This window comes from Antechinus flavipes, chromosome 4 (genome assembly GCF_016432865.1).
Source record: "Antechinus flavipes isolate AdamAnt ecotype Samford, QLD, Australia chromosome 4, AdamAnt_v2, whole genome shotgun sequence".
NCBI lineage: Eukaryota > Metazoa > Chordata > Mammalia > Dasyuromorphia > Dasyuridae > Antechinus > Antechinus flavipes.
In genome coordinates this window covers 373,624,702-373,647,853 of record NC_067401.1, presented here as the reverse complement: position 1 = coordinate 373,647,853, position 23,152 = coordinate 373,624,702, and the positions used below count along the sequence as shown (strand labels likewise).

Here is a 23,152-nt window from a genome sequence, read left to right as displayed (position 1 = left end):
TGTAAGATATTCCTTACATAAGACAAAGGAAAACACTTTTGGTAAGCATTCATATTCTTGTAATAATTTTACTAATAAACGGGACTGATGATGATGTCTTTAGGAAGAGATTGTTGGCAGACCTTACCTATTTCGTTATTATGTTTCTTCAAGAAAACCCATACCGTATGAGTTTATCATTGTGAAAATAGTCATATTAATCAAGAAAAAGGAGAAAAAGACATATGGATTGATGGTTATTGATGTTTTCTTAATTACTCTTTTGATTATAATGTGTCTGAAATTTTTCCCAATTATTTAATATCTTTCCATCTTTCAAATATTTAAAAAATCCCTGCTTGATTGCTTTCAAAAACATTTATTTTTCAATACTAATCTCTTTTACATGTACTTAGTCCACTATAATTACTCTTCCCAATTTCATTTTTCCTTAGTTGCTATTTGCATTTTTTCTTGTAGCACATCAAGACTTAAGGAGTTAATCTCTATTTCATGATTCCTCTGTGATAGATGAGGAAAATAGGTGGCATAGTTGTTCCATTTAGAATCTATGTGTTGTCATCAGTTTTATTATAAATGTTTCTGAGACAATCTGGCTTAGTTATGTCTCATATCAAGCCTTCTTTTAACTAGTTTTCTTTTCTGTTATTATCTACTGTCCACTTCTATAGTATTTCACAAATGAGTTTCTATTATAAATTGATATTAGACTTGGCTGCTGTGTTTCATGGCAAAGAAATCATGTTTACTGTCTGAGAAAGTTTCAGGGTTCTTTTGACTTCTTTGGTATGATGCCTTATATTAATTTAGCTTCTGTAAGAAGTGGTGATAATGAGTGCCAATGTTTTTTCCTTTGTTTCCGATTTCCTCCATTTTATAGCACTAAACTTGTGTGACTGGAACATTTTGAAGCTGTTGCAGATAGTAATCTGCAATGTCATCTTCTCATTCTCCATTGCTTGACTTTTGTTCTGATATTTGCATTACATGTAGACAATAGATTCAGAAATGATTTCTCTATTGATAAACAATTGACTTCTATCAAAAATGTAGGTAGTTTGATTTAAGAAAATGTTTTCTTGATGTTATTTAGCATAAAAGGAAAATTATGCTTGCCAAAGTTGTTTGCCACTCTCATGAAGTCTTTCAGAGAATCGTGGAATAAGGATTCCCTATAGCTGCCTTTATAAGGATTGTATTGTGTCAATTACATGATGCTCTGGAACATGTCAGAGTCTCCTAAATAAGATCCATAATTACTCAGAATATTTCAGTTTAAGTAGCACCTTCTTTGTTAGATCTTTCCTGATCCCCACAGCGGCTAATGCCTTCCCATATAAGTTATTTTGTATTATTTTGTTTATACTTAGAGATTTACATGTTCAATAGAATATAAGCTTTTTTGGGGTAGGTATCACTTTTTTATCTCACTCATTTAGAATAGTGCTTGACTTTAATAAATGCATTTTGATCAATTAGTTGATTTGCCTAAATCTGAACAGTGGAAAAATCAACTATTATGGAGAATATCTCTTGTCCAGACTATTATATGCAGTTGGATGAACAAACTAAAGAGCTTGTCTATCAGTACATATAACTCAGAGAGACATGGCAGATGGATAGTAAACTGGGTCCAGAATTGACTAAGAGGAAGAGAACAGACAGAAATATATTTGGGAAACAGAAGTGACATTGTTATTGGAGCATACTATACACCACCTGGACAGAAAGAGGAATTAGGTGAGGAGTGTAGAAAATAAATCATAAACCTGGACTCAAGGCATGATAGAGTAATGATTGGATACTTCCATTATCCAGATATCTATTAAAGCTCTCTCTGCCCAATGCAGGCCAGCTAATAGTTTTTTGGCTTGCTTTGATGATGATTTCATCATTTTTAAAAAGTAGAGGAAAACAATGAGAAGAACTTCTATTTTGGATTTCATTCTAACTAACAAGGAACAACTGCTTGCTGGAGTGGAAATAATGGAAACTACAAAAGGAACTGATTGTTCCATCTTAGATATGTACTGGAGAAGGAGAGGAAAGCTGGCTATATAGTCTAGTACATCCTAGATGTTGGAAGAACAATTTAAAAGAATTCAGATAAATGGTAGGATACAATGGATTAACATTCTTTTGGGAAAGTCAGCTGAAGGAGGCATCGGAAATTCTCAAGAGTGAAATTCTAAAGACACAGACCATTTCATTAGGAGGAAACTGCATGCGTTGTTTTAAATGATTAATAAAGTTGTACAGAAAATTTATCAAGTAGCATAGGTTTAAAATAGAGAAGATAGGAGCAATGACAAGTATATGTCATGTGTTCCTGTAAGAATGATATCAAAAGTCTAGAGCCAAGAATGGTTTGGGACTGATCAGTAAAACTGAGGATATTAATTTTTTTCTTTTTGTTATATTGGAGAAAAGAATAGGACTAAAGATTAATTTTGGTGAGAGGATAAATTGATGGAAATGGAATAATAGCTATTTCTTACTTTTCTTTTGCTTTTCTCTACCTACAAAACTTTAGACTGTAAGAGAATAAAAGTGGCTGGTAGGGAATTAAGACCCTATTATAAATAGGAAGATACTAAGAGAATAATTAGCTGTCCTTGATAAGTCCATGTTATAAGATCCAGGTGACCCATATGAAATAATTGGTGGAGGTATCTGTGGAAATATGAGATACAAGTCTCTGTAATTTCCATTGATCTTTGAAACTTCATGTGGAATAAGAGAGAGATACCTCTAGTAAAGTAGGATTAGAGAATATTCCAGTATCCCCTTCTTTGATTCTGATAAAATTGTAGACCCCCAATTATTAGATCTTAATTTCTAGGGCTTTTCTTGAAAATGTCTGATTACTTAAAAAAAAAAAGGCAGTTATTATGTGTATGAGTTCATTGAATATGATAGTACTAATGTCGCACAACTAAGTATAAGCACAAAAGAGATCTCTTTGTAGTACTGGACGTTGTTGACTAGTCTTTTTCTGTTGATTTTCTCTCATTGTTGTCCTAGAGATATTACGCTTTCCTTGTTGCCTATCTCTTAAACAGTTCCTTCCCTTTATTTTTCATTGGTTCATGGTCTTCTTTCCAACATCTTTAAGGTGTGTATTTCCCCAACTTCTATCATTAGTTCTATTTTTCTTTTCTTATTCTTCCCTTGTTGTTCTCATTTACTCCCCAAACTTCAGCTATTGCTTTGACACAGATGACTAACAAATCCACATAACTGGCCTCGACTAGACTCCTGAGTTCCAAACTTTTATCTCTGACTAACAACAGGACATTGCTACCTGGATGTCCTATTGATACCCCAAACTCTTTATGCTTATTCTTATCCTCATCCTGTGTCATAATCTGATAATCTTGTTATATGTAATATATTTAATAAATGTATATGTATTGCATGTAATGCTGATGCTGCTGATAACCAATTGAGCTTATCTTTCCTTTCATAATTTCACTGTTCTATCAATCTCACTCCCATTTTATCCATTGCCTCAATTTTGAAATTTTTACTTTTGACTCTTCCTGTCTCTTGAATCCAATCTATTACTAAATCCTTTTTGATTCTTTATATTATCTCTCTTCTTCATCCCTCCTTTTTTATTCCCATTTTTGCCATTCTAGTCCAGGTCCATCGTGTGATTGACTGGCAGTAGTAATAATTGTTATCTTATGGCCCTTCATATTCCAACCATACTGGGCCGTATCCTATTGTTTATTTATATCTTTTTTCCCCCTTTCTTTACCCCCTTGCTTTTATTATTTGCTATGCCTAGATTATCCCTTCTTTCCTTTGACCTTTCCTTGGCCTGTTGAATTCTTACCCATCTTTTAGAAGTCCATCTCAAATTCATAAACCCTTACCTAATACCCTTTTCTCCTTCAGACTTTAACATTTTGCTTACATCCTTCCTACCCCATGCACATCACGTATTGTTTTCTACTGTAATCACTTATGTATGTGTCCCAGTTCTCTAATATATTGTAAGCTCCATGAGAACAGTGACTGTGTCTTATCTGACATCAGAGACTAGCACAGGTACCTATACACAGTAGGTGCTTAACAAATGAGAATTTTCTCATTGGATTTCATTCTCAGGTAGAATGCTAGTGAGTAGTAACTTACTGAATAATAGCCCTTGATAAAGAGTTATTTGTAGTTTGCCTCAACTGGAAAATTAACTAGAGTGCTAGTCAGATATGTTCATCTGAGTATATTAAACATAACATCTTGAAGGTGTTCCTCCATCAACTAGAGAACAAATGTCTGGTCGAAAAAATAATGCAGCCACAGTAGGTGACTAAAGGGATAAGTAACTTTCAGAAATTTTGAAAGCCTAGTAGTATTTAGTATGTGCTCTCTCAGCATTAGAAAGTCACCTTGTAAATATATGTTAATTTTGAAGGTATAATTGACCTTTAGAATTTTAATACCAACTTTTTTTGTGTGTTTAGAGGTTGGAGCAATTACGGAGGAAACCGAAGCCTGTGATTGGTGGAGCCTGGGTGCTGTCCTCTTTGAACTTCTCACTGGCAAGGTAAGCAGTGAGTGACTCAGGCTGCCTCATATATTTTACTCAAGTACAATCCTAATTTCAAAGGCTCTGGAATTCTGACCCTTAGCAGTAATTTTTAGATCTAGAGCACAGTTAAAGACATTATATTAGTTTTTATTGTAATTAATAATTAGCCTGTATTAGTAATAAAAATATTATATTTTCTTGGTACCCAAATGAATTGGAGCCCCCAAATTAAAAAACAATTATATCATATGTAATATAGTAATAATAAACTCTCAATAATAACACACTGATATGAAATATCAAGTCTGGGTTAAACTTAATAACATGTTAAAACAAATTCCCTGAATTTTTCATTGTATATGATTATATATAATGTTTAGTTGCTAATTCACTTATGTCTTAATGCAGTACATTATAATCGTATTTTAAAATTTTATAAATGAGGTTTTTTTAGCATTGTGACCTAAAAATTACAATGTACTCATTTTTAAGAAATTACTATATAATATGTACATTTATAAGTAAAGTTTTTTTGTTGTTGTTTTGCAAGTAAAGATTTATTTTTCTTAATTTTATTCACTTCCTCTAGTAGATAGTTATATTCTTTCAGCTCAATAATTTTTAAGCATGATGCTGTAAGGAAATAGATTTTTTTTAATACATATTTCCACATTTATCATTTATCACAAGAAAAATCAGAGCAATAAAAAAGAGAAAAGGATCCACATGTGCAAAAATTTTTGTAGTAGCCCTTTTTGTAGTGACAGAGGAACTAGAAACTGAATGGGTGCCCATCAGTTGTTGAAGGGCTGAATAAGTCATACTATATGAAAGTTATGGAATATTATTGTTTTATAAGAAATGATCAGCAGGCTGATTTCAGAGACTTGCATGAACTGATACTAAGTGAAGTGAGTGGAACCAAGAGAACATTGCACATAGCAGTATGAAGATTATACAATGATCAATTCTGATGGACGTGGCTCTTTTCAACGGCAAGATGATTCAGACCAGTCCCAATGGTCTTGTAATGGAGAGAGCCATCTGCATCCAGAGAGAGGACTGTGTGGACTGAGGATGGATCACAAAATAGTATTTTTACTTTGCTGTTTTCTTTCTCATTTTTTTCCCTTTTTGATCTGATTTTCTTGCATAGCATAATTGTGGAAATATATATAGAAGAATTGCACATGCTCAATATATATTAGATTACTTTCTGTCTAGGGGAGAGAGTAGGGGGAAGGGAGGGAGAAAAAAATTTGAACACAGTTTTGCAAGAGTGAATGATGAAAACTATGTAAGCTTAAAATATAAATCTTAATATTTTAAAAATAAAAACATAAAAAAAAGAACAATCATATCAAAAAGGAAAAAAATAAGAAAGAAAACAAATTGCAAGCAAAAAACAACAACAAAGTGAAAATACTATGCTGTGATCTACATTCAGTCTTGACAGTCCTCTTTCTGGATACAGATGACTCATTCCATCACAAGTTCTTTGGAACTGGCCTGAATCACCTCATTGTTGAAAAGAGCCATGTCCATCAGAATTGATCATCACATAATCTTATTGTTGCTATGTACAATGTTCCTTGGTTCTATTCACTTCACTTAGTATCAATTCATGCAAGTCTCTCCAGATCTCTATCATTCTCCTGCACATTACTTATAGAACAATACATTCATATACCATAACTTATTCTGCCATTCTCCAACTGATGGGCAGCCACTCAGTTTCCAGTTGCTTGCCACTACAAAGAGAGCTGCCACAAACATTTTTGCACACATGGGTCCCTTTGCATCCTTTATGATCTCTTTGGGATACAGGCCCAGGAAAGCCACTGCTAGATTAGAAGTTATGCTCCATTTGAAATGATGGACAGAAACAGCTACACCCAAAGAAGGAATACTGGGAAATGAATGTGAACTATTTGCATTTTTGATTTTCTTCCCTAGTTATATTTACCTTCTGAATCCAATTCTCCCTGTGCAGCGGGAGAACTGTTCGGTTCTGCAAATATGTATTGTATCTAGGATATACTGCAACATATTTAACATATATAGGACTGCTTGCCATCTTGGGGGGGGGGAGGAGGGAGGGAGGGGAAAAAAACGAAACATAAGTGATTGCAAGGGATAATGTCGTGTAAAAATTATCCTGGCATGGATTCTGTCAATACAAAGTTATTATTAAATAAAATAAAATTTAAAAACAACAACAACAACAACAACAACAACAAAAACCTAAAAAAAAAAAAAAAAAAAAAAAAGAAGTTATGCTCCATTTGATAGCCCTTTGGGCATAGTTCCATATTGCTCTCTAGAATGGTTAGATCAGTTCACAAGTCCACCAACAATGTATCAGTATCCCAACTTTCCCACATCCCTTCCAACATTTATCATTATCTTTAAGGAAATAGATTTGTAAAAGACACTGTGTTCTCTGGGAAAAAGAGGAAATGTATAATTTTTCCTTTGCTAAGAAATAGTATGTCTTGCTAAGCAGTAAGGATTATAATATTCAGTTAAATCAGATTTAAAAAATTATGCATTCTTAAGCAAGTCCTACTGTATAATTTTTGTGTGGAAGACAGACAATTGTTATGTGAACCTAGCTAGCAAAATAGTGGCATAGATGGTGCATTAGACCTGGAACTAAGAAGATGTGAGTTCACATCCAGTCTTAGACACTTAGTAGCTTTTTGACCCTTGGCAACTCACTTAATTTGCCTTAGTTTCTTCCTCTATAAGATAGAAATACAAATATCACATAAATCCCAAGTTGTTGTGAAGAACAAATGAGATAATAATAGTCAAGTGCTCAGCACAGTGCCTGACACATAATAAGTGCTATGTATTTAAAATGTTAGCTATTATCATCATCAGTGTCATTGTTATTATTATTAATCCATGCTGATATGGCTGGAGAAGAGATGAGAGATTTGGAAACCTAATATAAATGTATACAATGGCAAGAAAATTTTTCTAGGACAGTTTCAAATAATAAGGTGTTAAAGTAGAACTAGATTTGTCTATTCCAGAGGAATGCTTTCCTTTCCATTAAGCATAATTCAAAGTCAGAAGTTTTCTTAACCTATATTCCTATGTCTGAATTATTAAGGTGATGCCATATAGATTACAGTACATTCAGTTGATGTGTCAGCCTTCCCTTCTGTATTGGTCTGTCCATGAGTGCCAGAGTATAATAGACAGCGATGATGTAGGCAATAATAAGTATCCCTGATTGGTTGTTTCAGACTCTGGCTGAGTGCCATCCTGCTGGGATAAATACGCATACTGCTTTGAACCTGCCAGAGTGTGTCTCCGAAGAGGCCCGGTCACTCATTCAACAGGTAATTTAATTGACTTAAATATGATCAAGTATATCAAGTATGCAAATTATCAGGATCCCATAGACCCCGGAACCTAAAATAAATTAAGTAATAATTTCAAATGTAGACTCTCCCATTTGTTCTCTTCCAATTTAAGTTCCTTTTGTCATTATCACTGGTAAAGATGAAGAGAGGCAGTAAAAACTTGAAAATCGTTCATCATCACACAAGCACTCACTTCAGAGAACATTATTGTTCTGAAAATTTTAGCACAATTTAGGGACAACTTTTAGCTGTGTATTTGCATGTTTATGTACATCTCAAACATGTATATTGCATAACATACATACACAATCTGTGTATAAACATGCATGTATAAATATACTAATATTATACATACACACATACATACATATGTGTGTGTATGTATATATATATCTAATATTATACATACACACATACATACATGTGTGTGTGTGTGTGTATATATATATATATATATATATATATATATATATATATATATATATATAATTCATACATGCACATATATAAAAACTTGAATTTATATTTCCTATAAGGTTTTTAATTCTTGTATTCTTCAAGATAACAAAAATTTTTTGAGATTATGCCCTGTTGTGTTTTTATATTTCCAACACCTATTGTGGTCTCTTGTACATCATAGATATTTAAAATTTGGGAATTTTTTTTGTGATAACTTATTAGCTCCAGGCCTGTCAGGGGTTGCTCTCTTATAGTTATTACATTTTATGGAAGTATATCAGTGACTGGCTGTTGAATTTTAATTCTTTTCTTAGGACATGATGGTAATTTGTGGGATCATAGGTGATGTATAAGATTTAAACTTAGTAGGGGAGCTTAGAGGTCATCCTCTGTAGTCCCTTTACATAGGAAGACATTGAGGCTGAGAGCTTTCCTGACTTGCCCCAGATTAAACCGAGACTAGGAGAGCTAGGGGGTTGAGCCTACATCTCCTAGTATTTGGTCTAGAACAGTTTTCCCTGTGTCACACTGACTTCTAAGTACAAATAGAGGTTTTCATCTTAAAGAAATCCTCTAGATCTACTTAACTGTTGGCACCTGAAAATTGATTTCAAATGGCATAAAGTAGATCATTAATATTTGTTACCTCAAAGGCAGATTTGGGCATCACTATTTGAACCTTAGTTAACCCCCGGTGCAATTCCCAGTAAAATTAGCAAAGAATTAAATTAGCAATATACACTTGTCTCCAGGTGACTAGTGATTCTTGCTGAGGAGTATTGAGAGTTGCTACTAGTGTTTTATGTTGGGCTTTCTACACTGTTATCCATTATGCTGTGGTTTCATCAAATCAGAGGATATCTTTCAGTTCTTGGGCCTTATACTAGTGTGAAAAAGAGAATAAGAAAGGTCACTTAATAAAGAAAAAACTAATTTTGGGAAGAAGTGCTTAAGTTAGGAAGAGAATTTCCTTACAAATTCTGAGAAAAATTAAAAAAATTAATTAGAAAGTTTGAGTTCTTCATGAGTTCTTCATGTAGTGAATTAAAAAACAAAAGTTGAAACATTCTTTGTAGGAAAAGAATAAGATAGCTTTTAGTAAAATCTTTTGACAAAGTCTGTTGTCTCTTTTGGAGACATATGTTGGAAAATATGAGAGATATGCGCTAGACAGTAGTATCACAGGGAATATTCAGAGCTAGTTGAATATCTGGATCCAAAATATAATCTTTGATACACTGATGTTAGTTTGAAAGGAGGTGTCCACTGGAGTGTTCCAGGGATTGGTGATTGGGCAATTATATCACTATATATAGATACATAACTTAGTGGTTGGAAGATCAGATCTATAAGCTCTGTGTCTTAATTTGCTTACCCAAAGAAATATTGTTGGTAAAAGAAAAAGAGGCATCTTGCTATGATTGGTAATTTGTCATTTTATTCTTTTATGTTCTTATGGGATTGCACAGTTGACAAAAAACATTATAGATATGTGATTATTTTGTCTTATGGAAAATTGTACCCATTTGATTCTTGTGTTTCCCAGCTTCCAACAACAATAATTTCCTCGGAGCTTGTGTTCTTAGAAAACATTTGGTGTGCCATAACCAATGAAGTTCAGCCAATAAAGTAAATGTCATTAATATTAACATAGTTAACACATTTTTCATCCAATTAAAAAAAATTCTCATTTTTAGAATCTTTCCAATATTTAGGATTATGTATTTAAGTTTACAGTTAGTTTAAATTACAGTATACCTTTGAGGCAACTAGATGGTCCAGTAGATAAAGCTGGTCTTGCAATGAGGAAGAACTCAGCTCAAATTCTGCCTCATTAACTTGCCTTAATCTCAGGCAAGTCACTTCATTTCTTTGTGACTTACTTTCTTCATGTATAAGTGGAATAAGAGCAATGACTTCCTAGGGTAGTATAGGTTCAAATGAGAAGGTGTATAAGTTGCTGTATAAATGCCAGTGATGATGATGATAATGAAGAAGAAAGATATATGTAAAGGATGCCATTGGAACATAAATCTCTGTATCCTCATTCCTTATTACTTGTTTTCTACACAATTCCTAAGAAAGCAGCTTCATCAGCCTCAAATCGGCCATAACTGACAAATATTATTGAGAGAGAGAATTTGCAACTTAACATGATCTTTCCTGAGGAACTCTCTCTTGGAAGAAGCTGGATGTGCTGTGTAAATGCCTATACTTGGGCAGTATCAGTTTATACCATGCAGTATCATCAATCACTCCACTTCCTGAAGTGATTTCACTTAATGAGAGTCAAATATGAATCTTATTTGTATTGTAATGTTTTTGGAGACATAGTCCTGTAGAGAGGTGGTAGAAACAGTTACTCCATAAAATACACTATTTATATTTTTCAATTTTTTGTTGCTTGAGAGTTGAAATTCATAGTCAGAAATGTAATTTAACAGTATAACAAGTCTTTATCAGTGTGCTTGCAGTGTTAGCTTTGTGTTAAGATGCCTGATGCCTCCTATAATTTTAAAATCAAATGGGATGTATTTTGGATGTTCTTACAGTATGAAAAGTATCATTTTGAAAGGTTTTTTAGCACCTCTTTAGCAGCTTTCTTCTGAATCTGGATGAAATTCAGAATTTGCTGAAATAATTTTTGTGGTCCTTCCTTATCAAAATTATTGGGAAAAAATTAGCTTCAATCTAGCTAATTGTGACTATAGAGCATTTGCTTTAATTCGTTTGACAATTATAAGTTTACTGTGTCTATAGGCACCATTCTCAATTCTAGGGAAGAGAGTATTTGGATAAGATGTGCTTCTTGCTCTTCCAAAGCTAATGGCTTTCCAGTGAGCTACAGTGGATATATAGATAAATAGGATACCTTAAGTTCTTTAGAGATGTGCAAAACAAAGTACAAAATGAAGCCTCAACAGGCACAAGTCTTGACCACTGCAGAAATAAGAGAAGGCTTCTCAGAAGAGGTAGCATTTGAGTTGTGCTGAAGTGTGTAGAGTTCAAGAACTGAGAAGAGAAAGAGAGCAGAAAAGTATAGGAAAAGGGCTGAGCAAAAGCATGTAGACAGTAAGACATGGGGCATGACAGACAGAGAGTTAGTGAGATAAGCCTGGACAGGTAAGATGACAGCAAGTTGTGGTGCTTTGAATGCCAGGCAAAGGAAATCAAGTTTTATTCAGAAGAAAGGCTATATCTATATCTATATCTATATTTATATCTATATTTTTAGTAGAAGTGTCTTCCCTAGATCTATAAATGAGGAATATTGTCTAGCAGTGGTATAAAGAACAGAGTAGAGGATGGAGAGTATGGTGACGGGAAGACCTATTAGGTGGTTAATGAAGTAATCAAGCAGAGAGAATAATTAGAACTTGTACGAGTTTGGTGGCAGTGGGAATAGTTATGTCAATATGCATTAATAAAGGTTTACTCTGTAACAAGTACTCTGCTAAGCTCTGGAAATACAAATGAACAAAGAAAGACAGTTTCTGCCCTCAAGGAAGGAGGGAAGAAAAGAAGGGAAAGAAATCTATATGGTACCTTTTGGGTATCAGGCACTGTGCTAAGTACTTTTTACAAATATCTCTTTTGACCAAGGAACTTATATTCTAATGGGGGAAGATAATATATAAAGGAGATGAAAAGTGTGAAGATATGTGGCAGAGGAGTAGTACTCAGATGGGGGCATGGAGGACAAGTCTAGAGAGTCAAGGGTAGAGTTGGGAGAAGTGAAGGAATGAGCATGGGACTGACCTGGGTAATTTCTCAAAATGGAAGCTTTTAGAGAAACTCCCCAAAAGGAAGACATGGATACAAGGGCATAGAGCTCTTCCAAGGTAAAAAGGTTGCTGGGACTTGGAGAATAAGGAGCAGAGATAGGAGAGAAGTGAAGGGGTGAGAAGTGAGAAGAAAACAGATGTGAGAGATTGTGGAGGTAAAAATAATAGTGGACTTGATTTGACTTAGAAGTAAAGGAGAGAGAAGAGTCAAAGATACTCCTCTTTTCCAGCATATGAGAGTGGGAAACGGTGGTACCACTAAGAGAAATAATGAAGTTAAGTTAAGGTGCAGGTTAGGGAGAAGAAAGAAGAAATATAATTTTGGCCATACAGGATTTTGAGGTGTTGGGGTGACAGCTAGGTTTAGATTGTGTTCTTTAGTCAGTTGGAAATGTAGGCCTGGAACAAATAAAAGAGTGTCCAAGGCTGAAGGTGTAGCTTTTGCAGTCATTTGAGCAGAGACGGACAGATTGTAGAAAGGTGAGGAGTTCGATAAAGACCAAACCTTGAAGAACACATAACTGAAGAGGTCAAGGAGCATATAAGAAATCAGTGAAAGGGGGAGAAAAAAAAATCTTTGATGCCAAGAAGGAAAAAGTTATACAGAAGATAAGAGATGATCAACAGTTTCAAATGCTAGAATGGTCAAAAGGAGATTGTTTATACTATGTTGGGGGATATCTGAGTGTATTTGTAGGCAGGTAGGAAAGAACAAGTAGAAAGACAAAGACAGAAAGATACCTGAAAGAAAGAGAATGATTGCTGTAACAAGGTCCTGAAGAAGGCATGAGGAGATGGAACTAAATGCAGTAGAGAGATTAGCTTTTATAAGAATAAAAAATATAAAAAAGTCCCTTTTCCAATGCTACCATAGAGAAGGACAAGAGAAGATGGTTTATGTAGCAGGAAATGTGTGGGATTAAAGGAAGTTGAAGGAGCTCCCTTTGAGTAACCTCCATTTGAGGTTAGGAGGAGATTGAAGGCTAGGTCACCTATAAATGCAGAGACCAGTGTTCTGGTAGGAGGTTTGAGGAAAGAAGAGTTTGAAAAATTACTTTGGTATAGAGCTACAGAAATTTTAGTGAAGCCATAGTGAGAGCCCGTCATCAATTCGAAATGAGCAGAATCAATCATTTTGTAACTTACTGCACAGATACTTAGAGCTAGAAGTCATAATGAAGAAATGATAGGATTTCTCGGGAGGAGCTATATAATATAATGAAAAGAACACTGGCTTTGAGGTTGGAAGGGATTTGAGTCTTGCCTCTGGCACATGCTACCTTTGTGGCCCGTGACAAATCATTTACTCTTGGTTCTCAGTTTTTCCAACTATAAAATGAAAAGATTGGACCAGATAACTTCCAGAAGTCCTTTCTCATTCTAAATCTATAATCTTTTGATTATTCAGGTGAAGTCTAGCATATTGGAAGCAGAATAGTGGGAAAGAATTGAATGTTCTTAACTAGTATTTAATGAAACAAGAGATTTTTACAGTAGAGTGTTGGACATTTTAATTTTCAAAAAGAGAATCCATAGGATGTAACACTTGTTGAGATATAATCAACTCATATCCTATAAATATATTTTTAAAAATTATTTTAATTTTTCAGTTCAAAATTCTTTTTCTCTCTCTGCTCTTTTCCTAATCATGGAGAAGGCAAGAACTGTGATTTCCCAATAGACATATGAAGTCATGCTAAATATATTTCCACCCTATGAATTATATATTAAAAGACTGTGATTTCTTCCAATAATTCTTAGCCACTGTGGAGCATACCAACCTGAAATATTGCATGTATATCTTTTTTTTACTTTTCTTATGTTGCACATGATTCTGTAATATAACCACCTAATGATTATTATTAATTTATCATAAATAATGCCAATCTCTGAGTGGATTAATAAAAATGTATGTGCTGTATGTCAAGTACTGCAGTGCCAAGCATTAGAAATACAAATAAAAAATGACATAGCTCTGAGTCTGCTCCCCATCCTTCACTCTCAAACTTCAAGGAGCTTACTTTCTAACAAGGAGATAAATATAAAGTAGAATGGTAGCCATGTAAAGGAATTTTGGGCAGTTGAGAATTTTTTACTAGATGCAGTGGAATTCCTGATTTGATTACTGTTTCCAGGAGTTAGAAAGCAATAATGGTAATCTATCTGGATGGCTGTGTAGGAAGTGAAAGATATTGGCAGAAGTTGGTTAGAATAGGTGAATTATCCACTTTTATTTGCTCCCTAGTCTAGACATCCTAGCCTTATGGCAGGAACTCCAAAGTTTAATGGATCAATTGTCTCAGGAACTAGGAGCTTGATTTCTACAGGTCTGGTCTAGAATAGTTCTAGGTAGGAAGATGTAGGACAACAGCAAAGCAGAACATCTAGATGAGATATAAGTATTATAGTCTGGTTAAATCTACTATATATAGTGGACAAGAGTGAGTTTATACTAATTCACAGATCTTGACAGCCTCAGACAGAAGTTCCAAAATAAAGTAAATTGCCCCAGGGAGTTAGGAGCCATGATTTAAATCTTAAGAAATAAAAAGTAATTTTCATTTATTAGATGAAATTCTGTCCAGTGGGTCAATTATTCCCAGTACATGCTTCAGCTATTTCTAACCCTAGGGGAACCATTATATAAATTTCTGCCTTTATATGAAACAAATAGTGCATTAGGAAATCTGATAATCTCTAGAATTTCCTAAAGTGTATATAGGGAGTAAATGGTTCACTCAGTAGAATTTATCTCGATAACTTAGCACAACCTTAACCTGTTTTACTAAATGCAGTTGAGAGAAGCAGTGTCACACTATGGCAGGATAAACCCTGAACCTGTGCTTGGCAGGGAGTGTTTAGATTGTACTGCTATTTACAAGTAAACACAGTCAGTTGGTTCTTAATAAAGCATAGCTCTCCTGAGGGTAGACTCAGTCTCTCCTATTTTTCCTAAGCTTTTTTTTTTTTTTTTTAAATCATAGCTTTCTTATTAATTGAATCCTGCTTTTTTAGCTCTTGCAGTTCAACCCTGTGGAGCGTCTCGGTGCTGGAGTTGCTGGTGTTGAAGACATCAAGTCTCATCCATTTTTCACCCCTGTGGATTGGGCAGAACTAATGAGATGAAAGCAACCCAGGGGTCATCTGACAACCTCTGGTCCGCTCAGTGACAAGTGTCTCTGGCAAGGCTGACTTGCAGTAATTTATAGGGCACCAAATCACTTGGACAAAGACATTTAAAGGAAATGGGGAAAGAGAAAGGCCAAAAGAAAACAATTTAATCTGAATTACTGATTAAATAGGGCATTAGTTGGTTTATATAACAAGGGACTATTGTTTGTAAACTTTTAACCAAGGTGTGGTCTCTATTAAATTTGTTTGTGTGTACTTGTGTGTGTGCGCACGCTTGTGAGTGTGCATGTTGCAGAGAAATTATACACTCAACAGAAAAAGGAATGCACTTAAAAATGTACTTCTGATACATTATTGGAAGCACAGAACTCAGTGCCATGTGTAAGGAAAGCTTTGAAGTGTCAGTTAACACCATTTTCTTTTCAGCTACAACTGGTTGAAATGATTAAATGATTTAATGTTATGTGCTGAATAAGATACTAGAAGTGCTTTATGCATAATGTCATATACAAAGTTTAAAAAGCTAGAAAAAAAAATGTATATTCTCGTGAACCCATCAAGCTCTGCTCAGATGCATCTTGAATGTGGTTATATATTGTTTCACACCTTGGGAAGCCCACATAAGGGAAAAAACAAACAACAGTCCATGATGCTCTCAACTTTGTTTTGTCAGTTAACATTGGCCATTTGCAACTTATATTCATATGCTCTACCTTTCTTCAACCATCTCCACCTGCATTTGGAGCCATTATTAGTAATTTGTATTAAAAGACATCATCACACAAAAAGTAATAGAGTAATTTATTTCCCCAAATTGTATCACCTTAATAAGGACCAAGAAATCATGGTAAATGTATTGGTAAAAATATTGATTTTTTTTTTTTCTGGTAACAGTTTCTGTTAAGGCTTCCACCCATTTCTACTTGAGAGAATGTTAATCCTCACTTAAAAAACAAAACAAAAAATCCTCATCAATTTCTGCCAAAAGCTTTTTTTTTTTCCCTGAAATTGATTACTGTGTTGTTCTAAATATAGGCTTCCATCCTCCCCTTTCCTCACCCTCCCCAAATGGCATGTATAAAATTTGAGTGCAGCCTTCAGTTACAGTCTTTTTAAACACTAACTTTTACATATATACTAAAGAATAATAAAAGTGACAGAGATAGAGTTGTGATGACAGAAATGAATACCATACCATTATTTAAATAGAAAGAAGTATAAAATGGGACTTTCATGGTAAAAATTATATAGTTATTGTGTGTAAATATTTTTCATTGTATACTGATTTTCTTTTTCCTTTTTAAAGAGTACACACGTTAGGGGCAGTCTATATCTAGACCAAACTGGTATATTTTTCTGCATATTTTCCTTATACTTTACTTTAGAAGTATCAAATGGCTATTGGCATTGTGGCCTGCAACATTCCCCAGAGCTGCTGGACCAGGTTAAAATGTAATTGGGAAATATTTAACAAAATAAATAAAAATACAAAAGAACAGAGATAATGTTAATATGTGGTTTTCTAAGTCAATATGCGGCATACAGGAATCCTGTTTAGTGGGCCAGTTTTAGTTTAGGTTTAATATCCCCAGTTTCCCTTAGAGTTTGACACCATTGCCCTGCTGAATCTTAGTTTATAGTTTGGTATAATTAGAATCTGAAAAATCCAATCAAAGTTGAATTGAAAAATGTTGCTAATTTGTTACCAGCAAATTCCCTGCTGATCTGTTTGAAAAGTATGAGTACGAACATTCCCAAATGTTTGTAATATTTAATATTTGTGTGTAGATATAATTGTTCTTCAGCATACCAATCTGTTTTACTGTTGAGAGGATAAATGTAGTGTAGTGGAGTTATTTTCTAAACCTTCTGTTTGCAGACTTTTTAAAGTTCAAAGAGTTTTGTCCAAAGAACAAAGGACAGGCAGAACCTTCAGCCACCAGAAATTTTTATAGTATTCTGCATGCAGGCTTTAAATTGCTTGTATTTTGAGATCTGATGACAGCCTACCCCCACCTCAAATGCATCTGCACAGCTTCCATCTGCCAGTGACCAGGTCCACTCGCTAAATTGAAATGGAAAAGGAAAATGCTTTAGTGAAACAAAGGAAATCTGGAAGCACTTTTTTCTTTTTCAGCTATTCCACTACCTTTTTTTTCTCTTTCCATCCCCCTCCTTCTTGTGACCTGAATGCCATCTGAGGGGTTGTAACAACACTGGAGGTTGGGGAGCAGGTCACCAAGATCATCCCCTTTAGCATATTGGTCAAGATGACATCACTCTCTGCAATTGGATTTCGATTCACCACTCCCTTGTCTCAAAACAGGAACTCCCACAGGTGAGCAATAGGAATGATTTCCTGTGTCAGATTGGTAGGAAATCTGCCTGCTCAGACCTGGGACTTGCAGAACTTCCTTCCAGAAGTGCCCTGATTGTGACTCTCTGTACCAAGGTGAAACACCTTACTGTACCATTTGATTTGTGTCCCCTAGGCTCAGGTTACAGTTACAGTCAACTGACGAGTAATTCTGATCTGTTAGGATTATTCCACTGTAACAGTTTTCAACATTATCTTGCTTAAATGTATATGTATAAAAATTTATGTGTGTGTGTGCGTGCATGTGCATACCTGAACAGATATGAATCAAATGAGAAAAAATGGTACACTAATCAAACCAATTTGATTGAACCAATTGGGTTAAATGTAGACATATGTCTTTATATGCCTTTGACAAATCTGATTACCCTAATACATTTTGGGGGGGTAGGAGGAGTGGGTCCATGATATTTTTGAATTATCCATTTACAAATATTTATTCTAAATGCTAATGCTGTAGTGTATTCTCTTGGAAGGAAAGGGGGAAACAATGCCACATATCTTTGCACAAAATGAACAAATCTTTGATTGTTACTGTATTTTTTAAAACATTACTTAAATATAGTGGGTTTTTTTGTTCTTTACAAAAGGACTACTTCTGAAATTACTGAAATTATTGATAGTAATAATCATTTATTGTGATGAAGGTAATTTGGCATGCTTTTGTGCTGTTCATTTGAGGATCTAAAAGCAACAAGGAGAAAACAAACATCTCAGTTACTTATTTCAAATATGAACTAAGGGTTGAGTGTTATATAAATCTGCTTGGTAGAATAACTGAAACATTGAAAGCCCACATTGCTATTTGGTTCTTCTTATTCTTTCTACCTACGACTCCACTGTTTCATTCTCCCTGGGCTTTCTTATTTTTCCCTCTGTTCGTGAGAATGTGCACTATGAAATTATTTGTCCTTTAGTTTAAGTCCTACTTGTTGGACTTACTGTGAACCAATTTCTCACTCTATGGTTAAGGAAATTTTAGGGAAAATAGTACAAACTTCTAGCAAGCACAATCTGAAGAGATTTTTGCTCAGGAGCCATGATAGACTCAGTGTAAAATATAAAAAAGTCAAACACTGACAACTCATGTACATGGGAAGGCTTTTCCACTTAGCATCAAGTATCTCCTCCCATAGTGTCTCACAAATATTATTGCATAACTTGTGTAGCATGTCCTGTTGAATCTCTCCAAAGCCTTTGGATGGGGCTTATTCTGAGAGGGTCTCATCTAATCCTTGGTATATTCATTTTCTTCGTGTCAGCTGGAGGATTTCAGATTCTTACTTTACTTTTCAAAATACACTTCATGGAATCAGAGACCAACTCACACCTGAATACAAAGTCCTTTTCTAACCTGCCAGGCAAATATCTTCCACTTTTTGTGTGATGACTCCTTGGTGAGGGGGAACCTTTAACTTTTCCCAAGGAGTACTTTCCATTGGAAAATAGCCTGAGGAGGTTTTTCTTAATATTAAGTCTAAGTCAATCTTCAACTTCCAGTCATTGTCCTCTGTAGAGACAAATTGAATTCTTGCTTCAAATAATAACTTAGAGTATACCGTAATTTAAAGTTTGCAAAATGCTTTACATGCTTTATCTGATCTGATCCTCATAACTTTTGTGAGATGGATGTTATCATTGCACCCATTTTATATATGAGGATATGAAGGCTCAGAGAAGTTAAATGTTTTTGCCCAGCATCACACAGCTAATAGGTGTCAGAGGTCGAATTTGAAACTAAATTATCCTCATTTGGTGTTCCGGTATTGTGTCTCCTCCTTAGTAGCTCCTCTTTCCCCCACCTCCAGCTAAACATTCTCAGGTCCTTAAACTTAGCTTTGTATGGCATGAGCTCCTGCTCCTTTATTTTTGGTTGTCTCCTCCTCCTTGTAGTCTTGCTTATCATTGTCCTTTCTCATTTGTGATCCCCAGAGCTATATATAGCACTCCTGATAAAGCCTTAATCCAGATCTGACACAGGACTGTCACTTTCCTAGTCCAAGACACCTTGCTTGTCTTAATGCAGCTTGGATTATTTCAGTTTTGAGGGGAATGGAGGGCAAAAAAGCATACTTTTTTGACTGAGGATAAGCTTGTAATTAGCCAGAATTTCTTTTTCTAGATGAATGGCTATTCATCTACGCCTCTCTCATGTTGTGCTTGTAAAAGTACAAGTGAACATCTGAACCCATATGCAAGATTTTACATTTGTCCCTAGTGTCATCTTTCTTATTAGATTAGGCTTGACCTTTTAGTCTGTTGAGCTTTGGAGGAGCACTCGATGGTTATTCAACCCATTACACTTTTCTCCAGTTCTATGGTGCCTCTTCTGTTTAGTTATTGCAAGTTGAAGCAATCACTTTAGACAGTTCTTTCAGTAGCCTGACATCTAATAGAATTTGTGGCTAATGACTTGAATTTCTCAAGATTATCCAGGTTCTCTATTACTGTATTTCCTTTTAGCTCAGTTTTCAGCTGTCTGCTAGCCATATTTGTTCTATCCTTTCCAGTTCAGTGAGCATTCTCCTTGGCAGAAAAAATAAAGCAATATAAGATTTGAGTGGTTCTGCTTTCTGTCTATTTTCTGCTATCTTCGTCTTATCTACTCTGAGCAGCAGTCCTATTCCTTCTTGATTTTCCTCTTTTTTACAATATGGATTTTAAAAATGTCTTTATGGCCTTAGCTTTCTTCACTAGGCTTAATTCTTTCAGAATTGTAGCACTCTTGACACTGTTCTTGTATGACATGACTATGTATTCATCCTGTGTTACCTGTCTTTATTTTTATATTTTTAAAGATGAGTTGGCTAATGAGTTTCCTGTGTATGCATATTAATTTCTTTATATATGATACCCCCTTTTCTTATTCAATGGATTTTAAAAAAAATATTTTCTGAATTTAACTTTTGAGAACTTCCCATCCTGCCTGAGTTGAATTTGCTAGCAGAATTTTAAGCTATAGGATCCTGCCTCTCTGTCTCAGAATCTATTAATATCTGTGCTCCCCAAATCTAGGATATATTTTAATCTTCTCTTACAAATTCAAAGAAGGAAGGTTGAATTCCTCTCAAGTTTACTATCATTTTCCAGTTCTGAGGGGAAAGGCCACATGTTGTCAGTTTGTTATTAAGTTATAGCATTTCCTACTTGTCCCAGTTCATAGGATCATAAGATTTTATAGTTAGTAGTTTTCAAGGCTATTTAATCTAATTTATACAAAGGAATTCAACTGGCATGTATCCCATTGATCAATTTGCTTTTGCTTGAAGATGGGCAGTAATAGAGGCAGTTTTTTCTGATATTAATAATTTGCAACTTCTGCCCATCACTTCTGTATTAGACTTGTTGATTGATGCTGAGTTCACTAAAGAACTTGGTTTTTAGAAATCGCTTCTCTCTCTTTCCTTCCACCTTTATATTGTTGTCTGACATCTCCACTTGTGTCTGTAATCTGCATAATTTTTTGTTTATTCTGCCATAAGAATAGACCATAGAAAGGAGTAAGGCAGGATTTAGATCTATTCATCCCCAGATTAGAATATGGGAGCTGAAGGTTAGGAGAGATGAAAATAGGTTTAGAGAACCTACCTACATTTGTTAATTTTCTACTTCAAAGTCCTTTAACTTTTCCAGAATAGTAGCAAAGATGAAATAGTGGTATTCTCCCCCCTTACCTTGCCTTAAATTCTGTCTTTATATTGAAATAATCAGATTGATTCTGTATCCTTTTCAATTGATTCTTTTTACAATTAATTGATTTTGTCCTGTAACTACCTAAGTCATGATTCTTTGTTACTGAACTTAATTCAGGAATTTAGCTGGCCTGTAATGAATTAAGCTTAGAAATCCAGTTCTCTTGTTAATCATTGTTCTATTCTTGTGTCAAGGAAATCTGTTACCCTTGAAGGATGCAGGGGTACACCAGAGAGTCTGGTCTAGTATCTTTAAACCACCAACCTATCCTTTAAGTGTATCTGATTTGTTATCCAAAGAAGTCTGGATTGCTTGCTCTCTCTTTGCAGGACTCAAACAATGAGCATTTCTCAGACAGGAGGGAAGAAGCAAGTTGTTACTAGCCCCTTATTCCCAATTTCTATCCAATCTTATTTTCTTCCATATATGATTAAATTTCCTATTTTTTTGATATTCCTCCAACCTATAAAAAGTGTTGTTAACCCCATAATTAGGTCATATCTTTGCTGGGGAAGTAAATTATTAATAAATTTATCATGCTCAAAACTTTGTCTTGGTCTACCTTAATTTTTTAATTATTATAGTGCATAGCTTTGTCTTTTGTTGGCAGGCATAGTAAGATTAAAAATTGGTACTTTTTTCTCATTGCAGAACTTAAAACTATCATCTAATTAATTTAGGTTTTGGAGCATTTGATGTCTACTCAGCTCATTTTAAGTATCTTGTATTAAGCCCTTATGTTGAAGGGCTCCTGAATGGCAAAGGCTAGGAAGTCAGCTCTTTCTAAATAAAGTACTAAACATAATAGCAATAGGGAAATAGGAAGTAAAGTGCCACAGGTTTTTTGTGACTCGGGAATCACTTGTTCTCCCAAGGACAGTAAATAGGAAACTCGAGAATGAGCTTCCCCTTTTGTGAGATTTATGATAGCGGTATCAAGTAGTCAAATGATGCAGCTTGCATTTGTGGGTCTTTTTAAAATTGCAATCTGTTCCTCTCTCATGATTTTTGTCTTTGATACAGGTATCTTCCTTCAGGGAAAAATATGGGCAGAATCAACTTCATGAAAAACAAGAGAGAAGTAAAGTTAGGAAGAACAGCCCCCATGGTGGGGTCAAACAGATGGGTCAGGGTTTTTGTCATGAAAGTTTTGTCAAACTGAATTCAGGTGCAGATTCTCTTTAATTCCATAATGGTTAGCAAGAAAATGTAACTGTCCCAGAAACAGGAATGTTCCTGGAGCCCAAGTGTCGTTTAAGAGAGGATTTGTTGTCATATTCATTGAGAACTAGTTCAGTCAATATCTCCTTTCTGAAGAAAAGTGGTAGGAAAATAAGAAGCTTAGAAATTATCTTTCTGGACAGTTTTAGTTTGCTTTTTGACAGAAAAACTCTTTGTTGGTGTAACAAGGGAAGAAGAGGGAAGAACAAGGCATCTTTCAATCAGATGTAAGATGTGGTTTTTTAAAAAGCTCAAGTTCTGGAGAAATTGGTCACCAAGACAAATTGTTGCAAAGTCACTTCCAAAAATGCAATTTGCTCATCAGAAAATCTTAAAAGTTTGAAGAAATCTTTAAAACTTTCTAGTTTCAAAGCCTCATTTTACACATAAGGAATCTCTGAGATTTGGAGAAAGGGAAAGTAAATGATTTACTCAGGGTTATACAACTATTAAACCAAAAGTAGAACCAGAGCCCAAGTTTTCCCAGTCCAAATCTAGCACCATTTCTCTTATCCCCTGTTGCATCTCTTGCTAACTATCAAAAGGAAGGACTAATCAGGCCCTCTGG

General features: G+C 34.8%; 1 protein-coding gene across 2 annotated transcripts in view; it reads left to right on the top strand.

Moving 5' to 3' along the window:
- RPS6KC1 (ribosomal protein S6 kinase C1) overlaps window positions 1-21,909 on the top strand; it is a 213,771-nt gene extending 191,862 nt beyond the window's left edge. For both annotated transcript variants that reach the window (XM_051998401.1, XM_051998400.1), the window contains exons 14-16: window positions 4,473-4,555; window positions 7,798-7,893; window positions 15,177-21,909. In XM_051998401.1, the coding sequence (XP_051854361.1) occupies window positions 4,473-4,555; window positions 7,798-7,893; window positions 15,177-15,287 (290 nt within the window). In that variant the 3' untranslated portion in view covers window positions 15,288-21,909. The remainder of the gene's footprint in view (window positions 1-4,472; window positions 4,556-7,797; window positions 7,894-15,176) is intronic.
- Window positions 21,910-23,152: the final 1,243 nt, after the last annotated feature.